Here is a 17,818-nt window from a genome sequence, read left to right on the forward strand (position 1 = left end):
CACGACAATGGTCCGAAAAAGAAAATTATCACTCTTGTATTTTTCGAAGTCTGGACATTGATAAAGCCATGCCAATACAAAATACGACATCGTGATAATGAATAACGATTTCACCAGCCTCCCCCACCCAGTGAGATTAAGTCGGTCACTCGTTCTGGCGCGAAATTTGCACCGAGTAAAGTATTCCCATGTAAGAATCTGAAAGCGTCCCACACATTTATTCCTGCCAAAATTAATTTTTGTTAACTTTGCCATGGATCTGAATGCAAGAAAGACCGGAGAAAACGTGTATGAGGCGCAGTTCTTCGGTTTTACTCCAGAGTCATTCGTGAATGGAGGTAACACTTTGTCGTCTGGATGATAAATTTAATCAATGTACAGTTTCTGCAGTAAATGAGGCCGTGCTCATATATATTATTGATTCTTGTAGTTTACAATGCTGTAAATGACTATGTGCTTGACTGCTTTCAAGAACTTGAGAATCAGATCAAGAGTGAGGTATATTTATATTTGTTAGATAGTTTGGGTGTATTATTTGGTTATTTGCCTTTTGAGCTGTACCACAGAGCGCCCACATCAACTACCAGTATGTTTCAATAGGCCACTTCGGAAAATACCATAATACTTTTTGTTTGTCCCCCCAAATGTTGCATAAGCACTTGTTTCCAGTTTCTCTTGGGACTTACATTGGTCCCAAGAGAAAACAAAAACCATGTTTATGCAAAATTTGGGGGGACAAACAAAGAGTATTATGGTATTTTCCGAAGTGGGCTATTTGGAGCGAATGCATGGAAATATAGAAAAATCTCATTATCGAGATAAATTGCGATGATTACATAAACAAATTTTACCATAAATGTTGTGTATTGTAACTGTCATTCTCATGAATGAAGGCGGCAAATTTTCAAGTGATTGGAAGGGTTCAACAACTTCCCTTGTTACACACCAATTGCAAAAGCACAGAACTGCATATCAACCTACTCCTCTTTCCTATCCCTACAGTGCAAAATAATATTATATATTTTTTCTGTTATTTTTAGAAATTTACTTTTGTGTTAAATTATTTTACTTACATGTAGCCCTCAATGTCAAGCAGTGCTTCACAAGAACAACTTCATGCGGTAAAACAACAAAATATAATTTTAATTAACGTCATAACATACAGCAAATTGTCATTGGATCAAGGAAAGGTTACATTTATACAAACGTTGGCCGTGTAGCACTTATTTTAAACAGAGTTAACTGAATAGAGTGTACTGTGAAGTGCTAGATTTCAATCCCATATGAACCATGTGAGCATTAGCCCTACTGATGGAAATGGGCCCACACGAGGACAGAGAAAAACTCTGACCAGGGTGGGAATTGAACCCACGACCTTCGGGTTAGATCTCCGCCGCTTAGGCTGACTTTGATACAAAGAATTATCTAGCTATGGGCACTATATCAACGTAATATAATATTATCTGTCCCCCATTTTTGCTACTTATGTGTGAGATGGCAAAATGAAATGCATGCTCCATTTTGAAATGTCACAAAGTGTCCAGTTTAAGAAGTCTGGGCAAAAACACCTTTAGATTTTACTGCCAGAGTGAGGGACTTTAGGGGGACACTTTGCGATAGACATCTTGTTTCATGCAAAATCCTGGAAAGTTAGGATAGATCTATTTAATGGTGTTTTTAAGTTGTGTGTTTTCGTGCAGGAATGTGAGAAAATGATCAAGAATTTTTACGGCAGTATTGATGGCGCTTTTGACAGATATGAGGTGAGGGACAATTATTATTATTTATTATGTGGTAATGCAAGATCTGAAGGTTTTATTGAAAATTAATTCTTTGATGTTTGAATTACTTGCAGATCTATGTTAAGAAGAACATTTTAAAGATTCCTCCTCATATCCTCTTACCAGAAGACAAGGTTCCGTAATAAATAAATAAATAAATAAATACATTGTTTTATTTTCACTTTTCCATGTTTTAGGTATACCATTTTGTCTTAGTAGTCAGAGGCTAGCAAACATTAAATAAATGACCTTTGAGTACAGTGATGAGAGTTTCTTTTTGTTTGAATTTTAACTGAGAAGACGACAACAAGCATACTGTCTTTCCTTTTGTTTGTGAAGGTGCATGGTGGCTGTCACTACACAGCAGAAGACGAAAAGAAAGTTGATGAAGAGATTGACGAACTTGAAAGGAAAATCAAGGCAGTGAGTAATATGAACATAGAGCTTCCACTTCATTCGTATCCTACAGTATACCCTCTTAAGACAAGATACTCCAAAGTGTTTCCCAGAAAAAAGATGACCTTTTGGTTAAAAAAAAATTGGAACTGGTGCTGGGCACCTCACCAGAAATCAATGGTAAGTCTGCCAATAATTTTTATTGACAGACTTTTTAATGCTGAAAGGATCACAGAGAACAACCCCTTCCATTTCTCTGTTGGAATCTTGCACATAAACCTTTTCTGAAATCCTGACACCCTGTGAAATACTTTGCAGATAAATAAGGTTGGCAGTTCAATGGTCATGTTTGCGAATTAAGCCACCGACTCGTGGGAGTAAGACAATTTCAACTCACTGCCCAGGACTCACCCTTAGTACTAGTATTTTTCACACCCATTGAGAAAAGGTACAGCTTCGTAATAATACCGTCATACTTAGCTTGTAATGTGATTGCCATTTATTTTGCACAACAGGCACGTTATGTGAATTCAGCACTGAGGCAGGAAAGTGAAGAATTGGACATTGCGCAAGCACAGGTGATTTGCTGTCTGGTGTCCTTACTGTGTTTGATGATAGCCACTACACAGCTTGAAATGATAATAATTTATAAATTCATTGTCCTCTTTTAGCTTGAGAGTTTTTCTAAACAATTGGATGGAATGCAGGAAGCATTCAGAGAATGTGGAGGTATTGAAATTAATTATATATAATAAGCCTAATAATGAATGCATTTTGATTTGTTCAGATTTCCTATGATCTGTTAGAGGACAGATACAAAGCTGATGTCATCTTAAAAACCTTTAAATTCTTTATTACATAAAACAAATAGATGTTTTTATTGAGTTAGCCTCTTAGGTCTATTACTGAACAGATGCATGGCAACATGGAATATAATTATTGTTAATTTCACATATAACATTTTTCATATTAACTACTGTGGCTGAAGGTTTGTTGCTTATTTACAGGCATTTAACTAAAATGTCCTAAACAGTAAACATTCTCATTTGGTGATAACAAAGTACGTATATTTGTGATTGACTTTCCAAGGCTGGTTTAGATGCAATTATGCCAAACTTAATTTAAAGGAAGTAAAGTTTTTTAGGGTGCGTTCGATTGTCCCTATTCCGGAATAAGAATACGTGGAGTGATGATTTAAAACGGTATGTCTGGTGTTTTGAAGCAACAAGGATATGTTTAAAATAGTATGTTAGAGGTTTTTTACAAAGCTCTGTAAAAACAAAGGATTTCTAAGTTCTATTCCTTGTATTCCTATGCCGAAATACAGTCAATTGAACGCACCCTTAATTTGGCATGCTTTGATTAAAAGCTGCTTCGATTAGAGTAAAGCATGATTTTATTCTGAGAGAGTAAATTTGTTCCGATCTCAACTGTACCTGTGCTGTTTTTCAAAAGCAATGTTAGCTGAAGGAATACAGTTTATGGAACCAGGTTTTCCTTTTTAGGTGTCAAGCAATGCATAGTCTCCATGCATGAAAAGGCAGAGGAGGTTCATCATTTAATAGCCGAAGGAATCAATGCTGGAACCTTTCAAGTTCAGGTACTAAAAGGCTTGCCTTCCCTCTTGGATATTTCACTTGCAATAGAACTACAAAAAAGAACAATACAGGTACACAGGCATGGATCCAGGGGAGGTGAAATGGGTGAATTTTCAACCCCTTTTTCTCAGCCCCCCTTCTTTCTTTTTTTTTCTTATCCCTCGAACACCTCAACCAGGCTTTGGTTCTATTACATTATTACAAAAATTCACCATTTCAAAATCCTGGATCTGCGCCTGGTACACCTCTTAAGCCAAGACAAGCCTGCATAGGTGGAATTTGAAAATGGCTGCCAAAGAATCATTCTATTATCTTTGTGCTGGTATGCACAGACTTGGTCATTTTTGGTAGCCCTTATCTGGTGGAAGACCAAGCCTTGGTTGCTCAGAAGGTGTATAGCACACTGGATAAACCAACATCCAGCTAGTAAAATGCTATCCACACTAAATGAGCTAGTTAATGGATAATACCTTATTCAGTGGATAGCACTTCCACTCTTTGAACAACTGTGACCAGGACGAGGTTAACTATCAATTGAGTTATTTCAGTAGAGTTATGACTTAGAGTTAGAGTTAATGACTGCCAAAATCCTGAATTCAAGATTTTGGAAGTCCAAAATCTTGAATTCAGGATTTTGGAAACCTAACTCTAACTCTAAGAATAGCTGTCCTCGACCAGGACGACAGTAAATAACATTTGCATTCATGTTTACTTCTATATTATTTTTCTAGAGTCTGACTGCTGATGAGAGTTCTTCAGACACCAAAACAAAGAAAATTAAATTAAAGTGAACATTTTTTTGGCAAATATTTATTTAATCGCTTTACATTTGTGTACAAAATGTAACAAAATAGCCGACAGGTCTTTTCAAAAATCAACATGCTCCCCAAGTAAGTCTTTGTACATGGTCAGTTTTCTGTCTGGTTGCCTTAATGAATCCAAGAAATTGGAGTTCAGAGACAGCCTGGATGAACCTAGCGCTGTGTTTAAAGGTTAAGGTTATAACAGGCATCCCATGTCCTTAAAGCAAGCATCAACAAGAGCTGTTACCTGTAGTCTTAGGTGCTTAGCAGTAATACCTTGACACTCAAGAAGAAATAAACTCACTTCTGTTTACAAATCTGTTTCTTCTTTTTTTTGAGCTCACCCCACAGCTTCAGCTTTTACAATCCATGTTGAAGAAAACCTTGGCAAGATTGATTCTTCTTCAAGGGCTGGCAGAAATGATGTTTTCTTAAAATTACATTATTTTAACCCTTTAACCGGCTAGACTTGATATTTTACTCTGTCTAACGCCAGATGATTTTACTCGTCAATGGGGAACCCCTGGGAGTCAATGAGTTAATTTGGAGAAAAAGGATACTGCAGTTGGTCATCTGTCCTCTGTTTTTTCTTTGGTGACCCTTCCACAGATTGTTGTTCTGTTTGAGGATCTAAAACAGCTCTAAATGCCTGAATCAGAACAAGGAAACTTCAGTTATCAGAGCTTTAGTCCATTCAGTCTTTTAATTCAATAACAAATGCATGCCTTTCCCTGCATCTTCACTTCAAATCAAAGAATAATCCAGTCAGAAGTTATTATTAATAATAATGAACTTTGGTCAAAGAGCCAGTTTCAAGGAAAGGAAGAAAGGAGGTATTTATAAGAGCTATGGTCAAACTTTATAGAATTTGAACATAACATTTGCTTATAACATTAATTTGAGCACTATTTACTGTAAAAATAGTAGCCGAAACATGGAGTTTTATGCCCAGTATGAAATATGCAGTAAGTTGTGATTCAGATAATTATGTTCAGGTAAAAAAAAAAAATAAGTGTTTCTCACAGTGGTATGGCTCATGATTTTCTCCTTTTCAAAGGCATAGGTGGTGAAAACTACTAACCTGAAGCCAGTCGTAAAGATTGATTAAACGGCCACACTCCAAATGAAGTTTGTAAGCTATGCAAATGTCTGGAAATGTGTCCTGAACTGTTCCTACATCTGTCTGACAACACTTACACTGAAAATACAAGACAAATAAAATTCCCTTTGCATTCCCCTTTATTGAGATGTCCATGCAAATGTCCTTCGCGTATTATATTATTTTAACAACTAACACATTATACACACAACAAAAAAAAGCTTTTTCACCTTGAGATAATACTGTGGATTGCTGAGGGCTGTTTGGATAGCCAAACGAGGCATTCCCATTAGATGCTGCCAAAAAATGAAAGTTCATTTTGAAACTCATTACAATTCTCATGAACATATCAGGTCACTGAACCAAAGTTAAACTCAAACCTTTTTGGTCTCCAACACATTGTCATAGTACATAACTTCAAACAGTGGCAGGTTCCGGGGACAAGTTAAAAACTTTCTGATGAAAGAAGCAGCGAGAGAAATGCATTACAAAGTCATTTAACTGTAATACTCGTCTTTAAGAGAGGTCCTTTAAGATGAATGGAGTTGTACCAAGCTATAATAACCACAAGTCTTGATCATTTTTGGTAGCCCTTATCTGGTGGGAGACCAAGCCTTGGTTGCTCAGAAGGTGTATAGCACACTGGATAAACCAACATCCAGCTAGTAAATGCTATCCACACTAAATGAGCTAGTTAATGGATAATAACCTATCCAGTGGATAGCACTTCCACTCTTTGAACAACTGTGACCAGGATGAGGTTAACTATCAATAGTTATTTCAGTAGAGTTATGACTTAGAGTTAGAGTTAACGACTGTCAAAATCCAAAATCTTGAATAATTCTGTGAAAATAACTCTAAGAATAGCTGTCCCCCAACCAGTAAATACCATTTGCATTCATGTTTACTTTTATATTATTTTTCTAGCGTCTGACTGCTGATGAGAGTTCTTCAGACACCAAAACAAAGAAAATTAAATTAAAGTGATGAAAGAAGCAGCGAGAGAAATGCATTACAAAGTCATTTAACTGTAATACTCGTCTTTAAGAGAGGTCCTTTAAGATGAATGGAGTTGTACCAAGCTATAATAACCACAAGTCTTCGGATTCGTTCACAAAGCAACAGACATAAATTAAAGTAACAGCTGTGTCATAAGAATAGGTTGTAATGAAAAGCTTATGGCACTGTGATAGAAGACTTTGAAAATGTTCAGTTGCTTAAGATACTTGCAAAGATCATAATAAAAATAATATTATTGGAATGGGCATCTGGATATGTTTTAAAAAGGAGTAATGAAGGCTACGTATAGGTAAGTTGATGAGATTCATCATAGGATTGCACAAAATCTTCAAAGAACGAAAGCAAGAAAATTTGAGATCCTCAAGGATTTTGGAGCATGGTTGTTGAGATCTGTGTGAAGATCCTTGAGTCAGAAAAGGGAATTTTTGCAATTTTTTAAAAAACTGATCCATCAATCAGGATAGACGAGGCATATCAATAACATAAAAGAAAAGCTTTACCGAAACATTGCATCCAAATTATCCACTGTACTTTGCCTCAGTCTGTCATATGGTGACTCTCTTCTTTTCTGTTTTGCTGCACTCATTAGTCGCTGTCATGAGCAAAGACACATTACAAGTCAATAAACAGGTAAATCACCCATGAAGGCAACCTCATTCCCACAGTCTTTTATCTCCCCACCCCAGAGGGAGCAAGGGAAGAAAAACCCTGGTTCAGGCTGGTCATGTGTCTTTGTGACAAATTTTCCACCTTGGGAGCTAGGGTTCCCTGCTTTTCCAAATATTGTCGCCGCCAAAACGATGCTTGAAGCAGTGGCTGAAGCTTGGGGTAGATCAATCTCTGTTTTTCAGCAATCTTCAATGTTCAATTTCAGTGAGCAGTTAAGTGATTGGAAGCAGTTTACTTTGGTGGAGATGTGGTTGCTGTTTTGTCTATGGGGTACAGAAATCTATTATTTTTCACCTATTGCCAGCACTGCTCTTTGGTAAATTTTCCCCTTCTATAGTGAGCTCATCAGGAAAGACAAATGTTGGCTGCCTGTCCCTCTGGTGGTTTTTGTCATCTCACACTTTTTGGGAGACATGTGACAAGCCTGAACCAGGGTCTGCTTCCCTCACTCCCTCTGGGGTGGGGAGATGAAAAACTGCGCAAACAAGGTTGCCATGGGCTGTCTTTGTAAAAAGCTTGAAACAGTACACACCTCTTGAAGTTCAAATCTATTTGTAAAAGTTGAAAGTGCTTCTCTATGAGATGAGCTTGAGGCCTGTTCTTGAGTCTCTTGCAGAACTGTAAGTTAAAAACTTGAACCCGTTAAGTTGGATTCCATTGTTGTGTCTCATAATACCACGAAATTAGGCGGTCTTTTATATTATAAAAAGACTCTTCGTCATGCAACAGGCTGTCATTAATAAGTAGCTGCAATCTATTGCATTGGGTGTACATGAAGATAGACAGGGGTTGTAACAGTGGAAAGAGGAGCACTTAAAGGGGTTAGGTCACGCTATTTTAGGTAATTTTGTCTAAAACAAAGACGACTCAGCCATTTAAAAAAATTACATAGGAAATCTACCATACCATTAAGGTCTCGAAACTGGTGGAAAATTCCCTCAATGACATCTTTTGACTCCCTAAGCTTTTGACAATGGCTATGAAGTAACAAAAAATGCAGCAATAACAGAACTTCTATTTTAAATAACTGGAACTAATTAAAATATTTTGGCACACATGGGTACCAGTGTTCTCCTTATCAGGCAGTAACAAGTAAAATTTACAGCTTGTAAGAGCACTTATTACCGCCTGCAAACGCTCAGAGGTCGCTTATCCTTTGCAGAACGTCCAACATTAACCAAATGCTTTACCGGTTTGAAAAGGTCCCTTACCTGTTGTGCTGAAAACTAGGGAAAACCCTGGGGTACCAGTAGTTTAAAGTTAAGTATAGCATAACACAGAGTACAAAGACTGACAGACAAAACTAGGTACGGTCCTTCCTTTTGCTAATCGAGTCAAGTAACAGAGACATTCTTTGGAATGAAGCCTGCCAAATAATTGGCCAAGTAGTGTGTAAAGTACAGTATCATAGAGAAGCTATCATTATTTGGATTAAAAGTTCAAGGAAAACAAACAAGAAAGGCGTGAAACGTTATCTTGTTTGACCTATTGACCCCTGGGAGTGAGACTTAACAGATTTCACTCTGTCTAATACCAAACGATTTTACTCGACAACTGGGGGTGTCCTAGGGTGTTTGAGGTGACAATGGGTTAAAGTGGTGTTCTACAATTAACTTACAGTTTGGATTCATTTTCAATCAAAGCACTTCCCAGGATTTCAATACATTTCTCAAGAAGTGGAAGAAGCTCATCTCTAGAATACACCCTGTGGAGGAAAACTCAAACTGAAATAATGATTTCTCGGAGATTTAAACACCCAGGGATGATTTAGGTCAGTTTGTGCCTTTTTTGGAAATTGATCATAGACTGTCCCAGTGACTAACAGTAAAAATGCTGAAAATTGCATTAAAGAGAGAAAAAGTCTTAAAAATTCTCTTTCTAATAGGACGTTTCTTTGGTATTGAATCTGCACCTGTAAACTACATACTAAGGTTTTTACTGTACCAATTTATTGATCTCCAACGTTACTATTAATGTTACTACAGAAGAGAAACACACAGGTGCTGTGAACTAGATTTAAGTAAGTTGGTAAAAAGAACTGGAAAAAATATAAATTATTACTAATTAGATCTCACTAGAATTGATTGGCTCAATGATTGACTGAAAATAGCCCTAATTTTCTAAGCAATATGAAGCAGACCAATAACTATAATAATTATAATAATTATTATAATTATTAGAGGATTATTTTAGAGGATTACTTGCTTACTATGCATAATTATAATAATTATAATAATTATTATAATTATTATAATAATATTATGACTTGTCCATGCATTTTCCCATCCTGTGAGCATGTAAGCTCTTTGCACTGTGATTACTGTAGTTGATCAGGCTGTTTGTGACACAATTATTAGTGTAAACCCTCAGTGTTTGGATGTCACTACAAATTTGAATGTGTAAATTTGGGTCAATTCCTGGAGTCCATTATTAATAACAGTACCTCAACAAAGACATTGCTTCTCCATACTCTGTCTTATCACAGATATTGCTTGAGAGACTGCTTTCATAAACATCATACAGCTGTCACAATCAATCAGTTATTGTTAGAGATACAATGTACAACAAGTGGTAGACAAGCTCAATGGAGGTACTGTACAGTATGACAAAATGGAAAAAAAAACGTGGATAACCACTCCTCTCCTTTGTCACTGCATTATGACATAGAGAAAATCATTTCAGTAGGAAGTCCAAAATACAAAGTAGAAAGACATGGCCAGATATGGCGACAAGAGAGTGCTAAAATACTGCAATAATGACACAGCAGCACAACAAAATTAATCAATTAAATAATCCATATCAGCATTAAAAAATGCCACCAAGAGACTTAATGCAATATTGAAAAAGAAAAGTACAGTCAACCACAACCAAACGGAACTGGTTAAGTCGAGTAAACAATGTTTGAAACCTCAACCTCCAAAATACCAAAAACGTAACATTTGAGATCCCTGAAGGAAAAAAAGTGCTGATTGAGAATGCCAAACACAAACAGTTTTTTTGCAGAGAAGGGTTAACAAGCAAGGTGATGGGTGCAATCCTCTTCAAGCAAGATGAATAAGTTAAACATTAATTTTGATTGTTGCCTTCGTCAAGTAGGCCTCCCCTCTTTGACCCATCTTCCAGCCCATTTTTGAATTATTATTATTATTATTATTATTATTATTGTAAATTGAGAGTTTTTTGCAGATAAGAAAGTATTGAAGTCAACATAATTTCAGCCCTATCCAATAGTCTTGCAGTCACCAACCTTTAATTACTAATATTATAGTTATTTCCCCATTATTATGTTTGACCATGACAGAAGTCCTTTTTACCTTTTTTCCTAAAGGATGTCTTGGTAGATTGCTGGTGACAACATGCAGACATTTTAAAACCGGAAAGAAATGCCAATGGTATTGATCAAGATTTTCCAGCAAATCAGCTATCACATCCTAGAGGGTTTTAAAGCAAAAACAAATGACTGAACTCCTTTAAAATACAGTAAAACACTTCAGCTAAGGAATAACCTCTCTGTGACAGGAAAAAAGTGTTTCGAACAGAGCTAACCTTTGTTTTAGAATCTTCAAGTAGAAGTTCAAGTTGTTTTGAAGCTGGTGAACCTTCAACATATCTAATGTTTATAAAGGGAAATAATAATATTATTATTGCATGATGACTTAAAATAAATAATATTCTGTCAGACTGTGGGTGTGTGGATAGGTGCCTCTGGGTCTCAAAGATCCTTAAACTAAGATCACACCTGAGTTTTGCAGCAAATTTCTAGACTAGGCATATACTCACCCTGTCCATGACATGTTTAGCCTTTCTACTACAAAGACTCCTACTCTAATTAACAGTAGTAATTGCATGTTGTACACGTGTTTTGAGCACCAGTGGCAATTATTGATCACACAAGAACCTTGTCTGGATCCTCAAATTTCTGGATAGGTGTTAAACCATGATCCCATTTGATAGGTGATTGGTGTGCATTATAAGCAAATGAAGGCATTAGTTTTTAATTCACTCAGATGGAGGGATTACATTCAATTTTAACATCAGCCATTATATTTTTCAAGCTGGCAATATTTTAGAGGACCTCTACCAATGCATTTGATAATGATGAAGATGATAAACTTGCTTTATAAATAAGTGTCAGGTGTATTTAGCTCTGAGACACTAATTGGGGACAGTGTATAGAAATAAAATAAAATAAAATCAACTCAAATGAAATCATAGGTTTGTTTTTGAGGAAAGGGCAAAGCCGGAGTACCCAGGGGAAAACCTCTCTGAGCAGAGTAGAGAACCAAAAAACTAAACCCACATTATGACGCCAAGTCTGGGAAACGAACCCACACCACATTTGGTGGGAGGTGAATGCTCCACTGCGTCACCCTGTTCTCCATCTAAAACCAAATTTTATTGATGTGCATTCAGACACACAACCTCCACTCTGCAATATAGTTGCTCATTTGCAATTAGTGAAGATCCTGGAAAATGTCATAAATATCGCCATTCATTTAAGATCCACTGGTGTTTTTCACCACAGATCTAGAAAAAACTCTATCCATCCATATTCTAGGGTACTTATCAAAATGGCGATAAAACTGGATGGTTATCCACTGAAATGAAAACATTAAATTTTTATAAGTTTCACTTACCTACGGAAAGACAATGTTTTTCTACACATCTCTACTTGTTTGTGAGTCATTTTATCCAAGATATCTTTTCTGCTCTCATCTGAGACACAGCACAGCACACTTAATGGACTCTCATAGTAGTGTTCCATCAAACAAAACTAAAAGACAAAAATGAAATAAATTTTGCTAGACAAATCCTTACTGCATGGTGAGTGTTGTCAGTACAGTGTCATTTATTACTTCATGATGGGGACTATCTTAGTCTACTTCTTATATTCAGTGACTCTGAGGTGAGAAGTTAGCTGGGTTGTTTCAGGAGGCAAATAACAAACAGCGAAGCCACGGTGCACGGAGAATGGGGAACTGCACTATGAAATCAGCACTCCTCCCCATTGTCCGTGCCACTTCACTGCACGCTATTTGCCTCCCATGCCAACAATCCCACCAGCCACAAAGGCTAGGCAGAAGATGAAAGTGCAATTTTGTCAGTGTGGCTGAATTCCCCTGCTCTTAATTCTCCCTTTGTGCTACGATTGTATCCTTTCAATGCTTGCCACATAAACTGGGCACAAGCATAGTACAATTACTGTAAACTTGATAAATTAGGATTAATTTTTTTAAAGCGGACACAATAAAGAGATTAAAACCATCAATCGTAGCAGTGTTAAACTAAAAAAAAAGTTAGGTTTACCTGAATCCCTCTGGCAAAATTTTGTAATGAGAAATCATGGAGCAGGAAATTGTCATAAAGAAATCTTAAAACTCTTGCACCAAGTTTGAATCGAAACTTTGCAGTCATCAACACCTAATTAATACAAGCAGATTTATGAATATTAAAACAAGATCTGAACTCAAGAATCTTTAAATAAATTGATGTAGGGGCTACCGGTATATTGGTTTATTAACAGACCATATTCATATTCTCAGTATTGGACTGGAACTAGCTTGCAATGGAGGCTAATACGGGGGAATCTTTTCAAATGCAAATACTTTTTAATGTATTCCACTGCATTAGCCTCCATTGCAAGCTACTTCCAGTCCAATACTGAGAATACGAATATAGTCTATTGAATGTGAATATGGGTACAGCTCAACCACTCACAATTCAGTGTTCTGAGGAGGGGCAGGCAATATTAATGTTCTCAAGATGAGTCCACTTCTAATGAAAAAATAGAAATTTATTCACATTGAAGCTAGTGTAATGAAAACACAAGCCTTTAAATGGTAGGCGCGGTGGCCTCATGGTTGGAATGCTTGACTCCGGATTGAGTGGTCCGGGTTTGGGTCCTGGCCGGGGATATTGTATTGTGTTCTTAGGCAAGACGCTTTACTCCCACGGTGCCTCTCTCCACCCAGGTGTATAAATGGGTACCGGTGAAAATGCTGTGGGTAACCCTGCGATGGACTAGCATCCCATCCAGGGGGGAGTAACAATTATCATACTTCTAGTCGCTTCATGCTACCGAAACCAGAGATAAGCACCAGCCTGATGGGCCTGTTAGGCTGGTAACAGAGACTTTACCTTTTTTTACAAGCCTTTAAATGCGTCAACCAGAATCAAATAACTTACAGTCATGGCAAAGAAGAACTGGACTTAAAAACTAATAAGTAAAAGATCCCTTTCCATAATATCATATCATGATTTTTATTACCTTAAGCCACTGACACCTCAAACACCCTATGATGCCTCCAGTTGACGAGAAAACTTGTCTGGCGTTAAACAGAGTAAAATCTGTTAACCCTCACTCCCAGGGGTCAATGGGGTAAGACTGAGATAATAATAATTATCTCAGTCTTACTGTCTAACAGTAGATAAGTTCTTGAGAAAATGAAGCCCTTTTGTCAAAACATACCTTGTTAATGATCTCCAAGACAGAAATGTGTGACGGCTGAGATTGAAATCTTTCAATTGACAACACACTGGAAACTGCATGAGGAAGAACTCTATGAATGGTTGTAACAGCAGTTGCTATTCCAAACACCAGCACCAATGGAAGCTCACTCAAATATTGGCTATAAAGCAAATTTTGGTTTTCGTTATTGGGGCAAGTCATTAAAAAATAATGTGAATGCCTTAGCTCAGTAGAGCTACACCAATAATTCAAGATGAAATGAAGTCAAAGTATGTTATAATTTGTATAAGATTTTGCTCTGTGTTTAAATGTCAATCTTTACATGATACTAAGTAGGTAATCCCTTGTAAACACAGCAGTAAGAATAGGGCAAAAAAACCATCTACCAACTTATCAAGCCAAATTAGGCCTGTTTTAGTCAAATCTCAAATCAGTTTCTTCCCACGCACACATAGTTACTAAGAATGGAAGACAAAGAGCTTGAGAAAGAATATGCCCCGTATGTTCCGTCAAATGGGGAGTGAAACTAGGATGACCACACAGTGTGCCTGAAGTACCGTATACTAGGCAACTCTAGGGACATATCAACAGGTTGCCGCAGCTAATTAAAAGCATTTTCCTAGAAACAATCTCTATAGTTGGAATACGTTTGTTGCTCTTTCCAACTTTTATTTCATTCTATTCCATAGTTCATGTTCATGTGTCCATATCAATGTTCTTATCCAGTGGAACCTCCATGTAAGGGACAACCTCGGGACCCGGGCCAGTGTCCTCTGAATAGGGGTTGGGTTGGATACAAAGATAAGTATGAACATTTTTTCACGACCAAATTCTGTATCCCCTGAATGGAGGTTGTGCCCTGAACAGACGTGTCCCAAAGGAGAGGTTCCACTGTAGTGGCAGTAATAATGATGCTTAATGAAAATTATCTACGATCATAATATCAACTTTACACAACCATTTCATGAGCGTAAACAAATTAACCTCCTGTAACTTCAAGGACTAACATTTTTGCTGAAAATTACATAAATTACTTGAGATTTTCATGCCAAAAAATTTAAGAACTGTTTACTTACCTGCAAATTGTTACAAAATTCTGAACTACTGTAGGTTGGAAACCCTCAAAGTCCTCAAAGATAATAACCAAAGGGGGACGATGATCTGTAAAATAACAATCAATCAATTGACATTTTTGAATAAAATAGAAGTTAATGCTGGTAAGCAAACACTGGGTGGATCCTGGGGAGGACTGCTGTGACTTCCCATCAAATGTTTACCTTATTTGGCTCTTACAATCAATCTCACCACGTGAACCTTCCTGGCTTGACTTTCTCAGAGAGCTCAAGGTTTTTGTTTTCCTTCAGGATTTTCATCCCTCCCTTCCTTCATTTTACTTTCTGGTTCTTTTAATGTTTACCTTGCCAGCTACTTGTAACCTAGTCAGCTCTCTTTAACCCTTTGACTCCCTGAACTGGCCACACTTAGTATTTTACTCTGTCTAATACCAGATGATTTTACTCATCAATGGGGAACCCCTGGGAGTCAATGGGTTAAATTAATAAACTATGGGCAGGAAATTGCCCTTTGCTTAAGCTTCGTCAGGGAGGATGCATATTACTACATTGTTGGACTAGGTTGACTTGGCCCTAGGACATGCCAGCAATTATCCCTGCCTTGCAATACAAGCACGAGGCACTCCCTCGGCTAGGTGCCGAGGCCCCTAAACCTGTGGTCCATTCGAGTGTGTCGGTTGTCTTTACTGCGCACCCAAGCATTAACACAAGTTAGAAGGTCAGGATGATTCATGAATGGAAAAGAAAGCGACAACACAATGCATCAAGTTCACCTGAACAATGAGATCTCTTAGGTCGTCTTTTGGAGTCATCATTCTGGAAAAAGCAAAAGAAATCAAATGGAAACATTTACAAGATAAAACAAGTGGGCAGCCAACAATATCACAACGATACGGTACTCTTGTTTCTGTCAAAATGGCTTTGTGATTTAACAAGGTTAATTCTATCAGGGCCCTCAAAGGCATATAAAGTCATTCATGTTGGTGCTCACTCTTTCACATAGGCAGGAGCAGATCTAGGGGGAGGGTGTAGGGGATATGCACCCCCCTCTCCTTAAGATGACCTTGGGCTTTCTAATACAACTGGTATTCTTAGAGGTGCACCCCCTCCTAAGAAAAATCCTGGATCCACCCCTGCTAGGTTACATGCATTTACCGATCAAAGATACAAACCTGAGTCATTTTTTTGTACCAATGACAAAGCACTGGCATTGTAAAACTAGTGATCTTCTTGCCTTGAGGGGATGAAACAGGATCACCTTCATCCTAGATAAGAAACTAACAGTTAGTTAAAAACAACACAGTTGCATTTCTGCAAATGCATTGTTCAGCTGTGAAAGATTTTCTTGGGATACTCCTGTTTTTTCCAAAAACCAAAAACCAAACTTTGATCTGCTTTGATTTCACGTGATTTGAGTTGATTTTTTAGTAAGCCTCTCTGTCTTTGGCTAAATAAACTTGAGACTTCAATAACTAATGAAAATAGTCATAAAAAGCAAAATTTAATTATTTCACCACAATAGTACAATAGTACAATAGTACAATACAAGCGAAGTTTAATTTTACATTGTAAATGATTACCGTTCAAAGTTCACCGATGGAAGACGAAGATTACAAACATTCACAAAGTGGAGAAGTGTCTGATCTCCTAAAGAACTGCCATATAATAAACAACTTACTAACCTCAGTTGCTCGGGACTGTACTGAGGAATATTGGCCCTTGGACACTTTTGTACAGACCTCGCACTGCCATGACCTTGGGACAATATCTCTCAGCACATCCTTCATGCTCGGTTAGTGAGAGGTCAACAATATCTCCCATTTTTGATAATCCTGAATGACTCATAGTTCATCACTTACTTCCACATCATAACCAATAAACTGTGATATCACATTTTTCATGGTTGCCTTCATAACTGAAATAAAAGGAAAATAAGTTACCATTTGTTATGCACGTATAGGATCTTGTCCTTCTCAAACAACAATCCTGCAGATAATTCTTTTAGGATCACATAAAGATGGGAGAAGATAGGCATTAAGATTTCAATGGGAATCCTCAAAAATTCGTGCCAGCATCTTTCAAAGCTGTGGTGAAATATTCAGCCACTGTCTGTGAGTTTGATACAATTGTGAACAAAACTCGTAAGAAAATTACCCTTCCAAGCGCTTTCAGTAGTAAGCAAACAAATTGACCCCCTCCATCTGAATGTTGTTTTCTGGGGATCGTGAACAGTTTCCTGGATATCAAAACTTTCCAAATCAATATTGGATAGGGGGAGGGAAAGGAGTAGTAACTGCTGTGGAATTCACAAGGAAGAAATAGCGAACAAGTGCTTTTTGTCAGTTTTGTACGGACTTTTCTTAACAGGTTTTGTCCATGATTGTAGCTTATTTTGCACCTCACTAACACATGCAAAGAAAACTTGTCGAGGAAAACTTGCCTGTGTGTAATCAAGTTAATATAAAAACTCAACAAGATTTTAAAACCTCTTCTTTGGGAGGATCCTTCTCTTTTAACAGGAAATGCAAGACAAATGAAGATAGTTTTGAACCTGCACAATCTTTAGATGAAAGCACAGCCACAAAGGGAGTAACTTGGTCTTTTAGTTCAGTTGCTAGCTGAGAAAAAACCACATCATGATCAGGCATGTTGACACCTACAAAAATATAACCAAATTAAGTATGAAACACATTACAAAAAATTGCATACTGAATTGACCACTCCCCATAGGGGCTTTTCAAGGCCAATGAAACAAAGTTAACGAAATGACGGAACATAACAACAACAACAACAACTGTTAAGAATCACAACTGGCCGGAGGCAAACCAGTTGGCTATTTACAAGTGCGGCTGGGAAGTTGAACCAGGGACTACCAGGAACAAATTCAACGAGTGGTCAGAGCGGGTCTTG

The 17,818-nt window shown here is 37.4% G+C and overlaps 2 protein-coding genes across 3 annotated transcripts in view; one reads left to right on the plus strand and one right to left on the minus strand.

Moving 5' to 3' along the window:
• Positions 1-179: 179 nt before the first annotated feature.
• LOC137982997 (protein MIS12 homolog) lies at positions 180-4,895 on the plus strand. Its single transcript, XM_068830158.1, has 10 exons — positions 180-338; positions 431-498; positions 1,080-1,121; positions 1,701-1,763; positions 1,856-1,915; positions 2,121-2,204; positions 2,693-2,755; positions 2,849-2,906; positions 3,683-3,777; positions 4,507-4,895. The coding sequence occupies exons 1-10, from the start codon at positions 254-256 to the stop codon at positions 4,564-4,566; spliced, it is 678 nt and encodes a 225-aa protein (XP_068686259.1). The 5' UTR covers positions 180-253; the 3' UTR covers positions 4,567-4,895.
• Positions 4,617-17,818, minus strand: part of LOC137982996 (origin recognition complex subunit 3-like) — a 16,325-nt gene continuing 3,123 nt past the window's right edge. The window contains exons 5-24 of one of the 2 annotated variants that reach the window (XM_068830156.1): positions 17,460-17,564; positions 16,768-16,823; positions 16,081-16,173; positions 15,682-15,724; positions 14,912-14,996; positions 13,836-13,995; positions 12,674-12,787; positions 12,004-12,140; positions 10,913-10,976; positions 10,681-10,797; positions 9,810-9,889; positions 8,985-9,071; positions 8,273-8,343; positions 7,899-7,984; positions 7,198-7,289; positions 6,058-6,133; positions 5,908-5,973; positions 5,660-5,776; positions 5,139-5,227; positions 4,617-4,755 (exon numbers count right to left, since the gene is read on the minus strand). In XM_068830156.1, coding sequence (XP_068686257.1) covers positions 4,650-4,755; positions 5,139-5,227; positions 5,660-5,776; positions 5,908-5,973; positions 6,058-6,133; positions 7,198-7,289; positions 7,899-7,984; positions 8,273-8,343; positions 8,985-9,071; positions 9,810-9,889; positions 10,681-10,797; positions 10,913-10,976; positions 12,004-12,140; positions 12,674-12,787; positions 13,836-13,995; positions 14,912-14,996; positions 15,682-15,724; positions 16,081-16,173; positions 16,768-16,823; positions 17,460-17,564 — 1,844 coding nt within the window. In that variant the 3' untranslated portion in view covers positions 4,617-4,649. The remainder of the gene's footprint in view (positions 4,756-5,138; positions 5,228-5,659; positions 5,777-5,907; positions 5,974-6,057; positions 6,134-7,197; positions 7,290-7,898; positions 7,985-8,272; positions 8,344-8,984; positions 9,072-9,809; positions 9,890-10,680; positions 10,798-10,912; positions 10,977-12,003; positions 12,141-12,673; positions 12,788-13,835; positions 13,996-14,911; positions 14,997-15,681; positions 15,725-16,080; positions 16,174-16,767; positions 16,824-17,459; positions 17,565-17,818) is intronic. The other variant, XM_068830157.1, reaches the window with a different exon arrangement.

The sequence above is a fragment of the Montipora foliosa genome, chromosome 13 (assembly GCF_036669935.1).
Source record: "Montipora foliosa isolate CH-2021 chromosome 13, ASM3666993v2, whole genome shotgun sequence".
Classification (NCBI taxonomy): domain Eukaryota; kingdom Metazoa; phylum Cnidaria; class Anthozoa; order Scleractinia; family Acroporidae; genus Montipora; species Montipora foliosa.

What these genes read in the sequence shown, in the direction of transcription:
- LOC137982997 (XM_068830158.1), top strand. Translation starts at nt 254, where the DNA reads ATGGATCTGAATGCAAGAAAGACCGGAGAAAACGTGTATGAGGCGCAG. An exon ending in GCGCTTTTGACAGATATGAG is followed by an intron (nt 1,764 to 1,855) that starts GTGAGGGACAAT and finishes AATTACTTGCAG; the next exon opens with ATCTATGTTAAGAAGAACAT. An exon ending in TGGACATTGCGCAAGCACAG is followed by an intron (nt 2,756 to 2,848) that starts GTGATTTGCTGT and finishes GTCCTCTTTTAG; the next exon opens with CTTGAGAGTTTTTCTAAACA.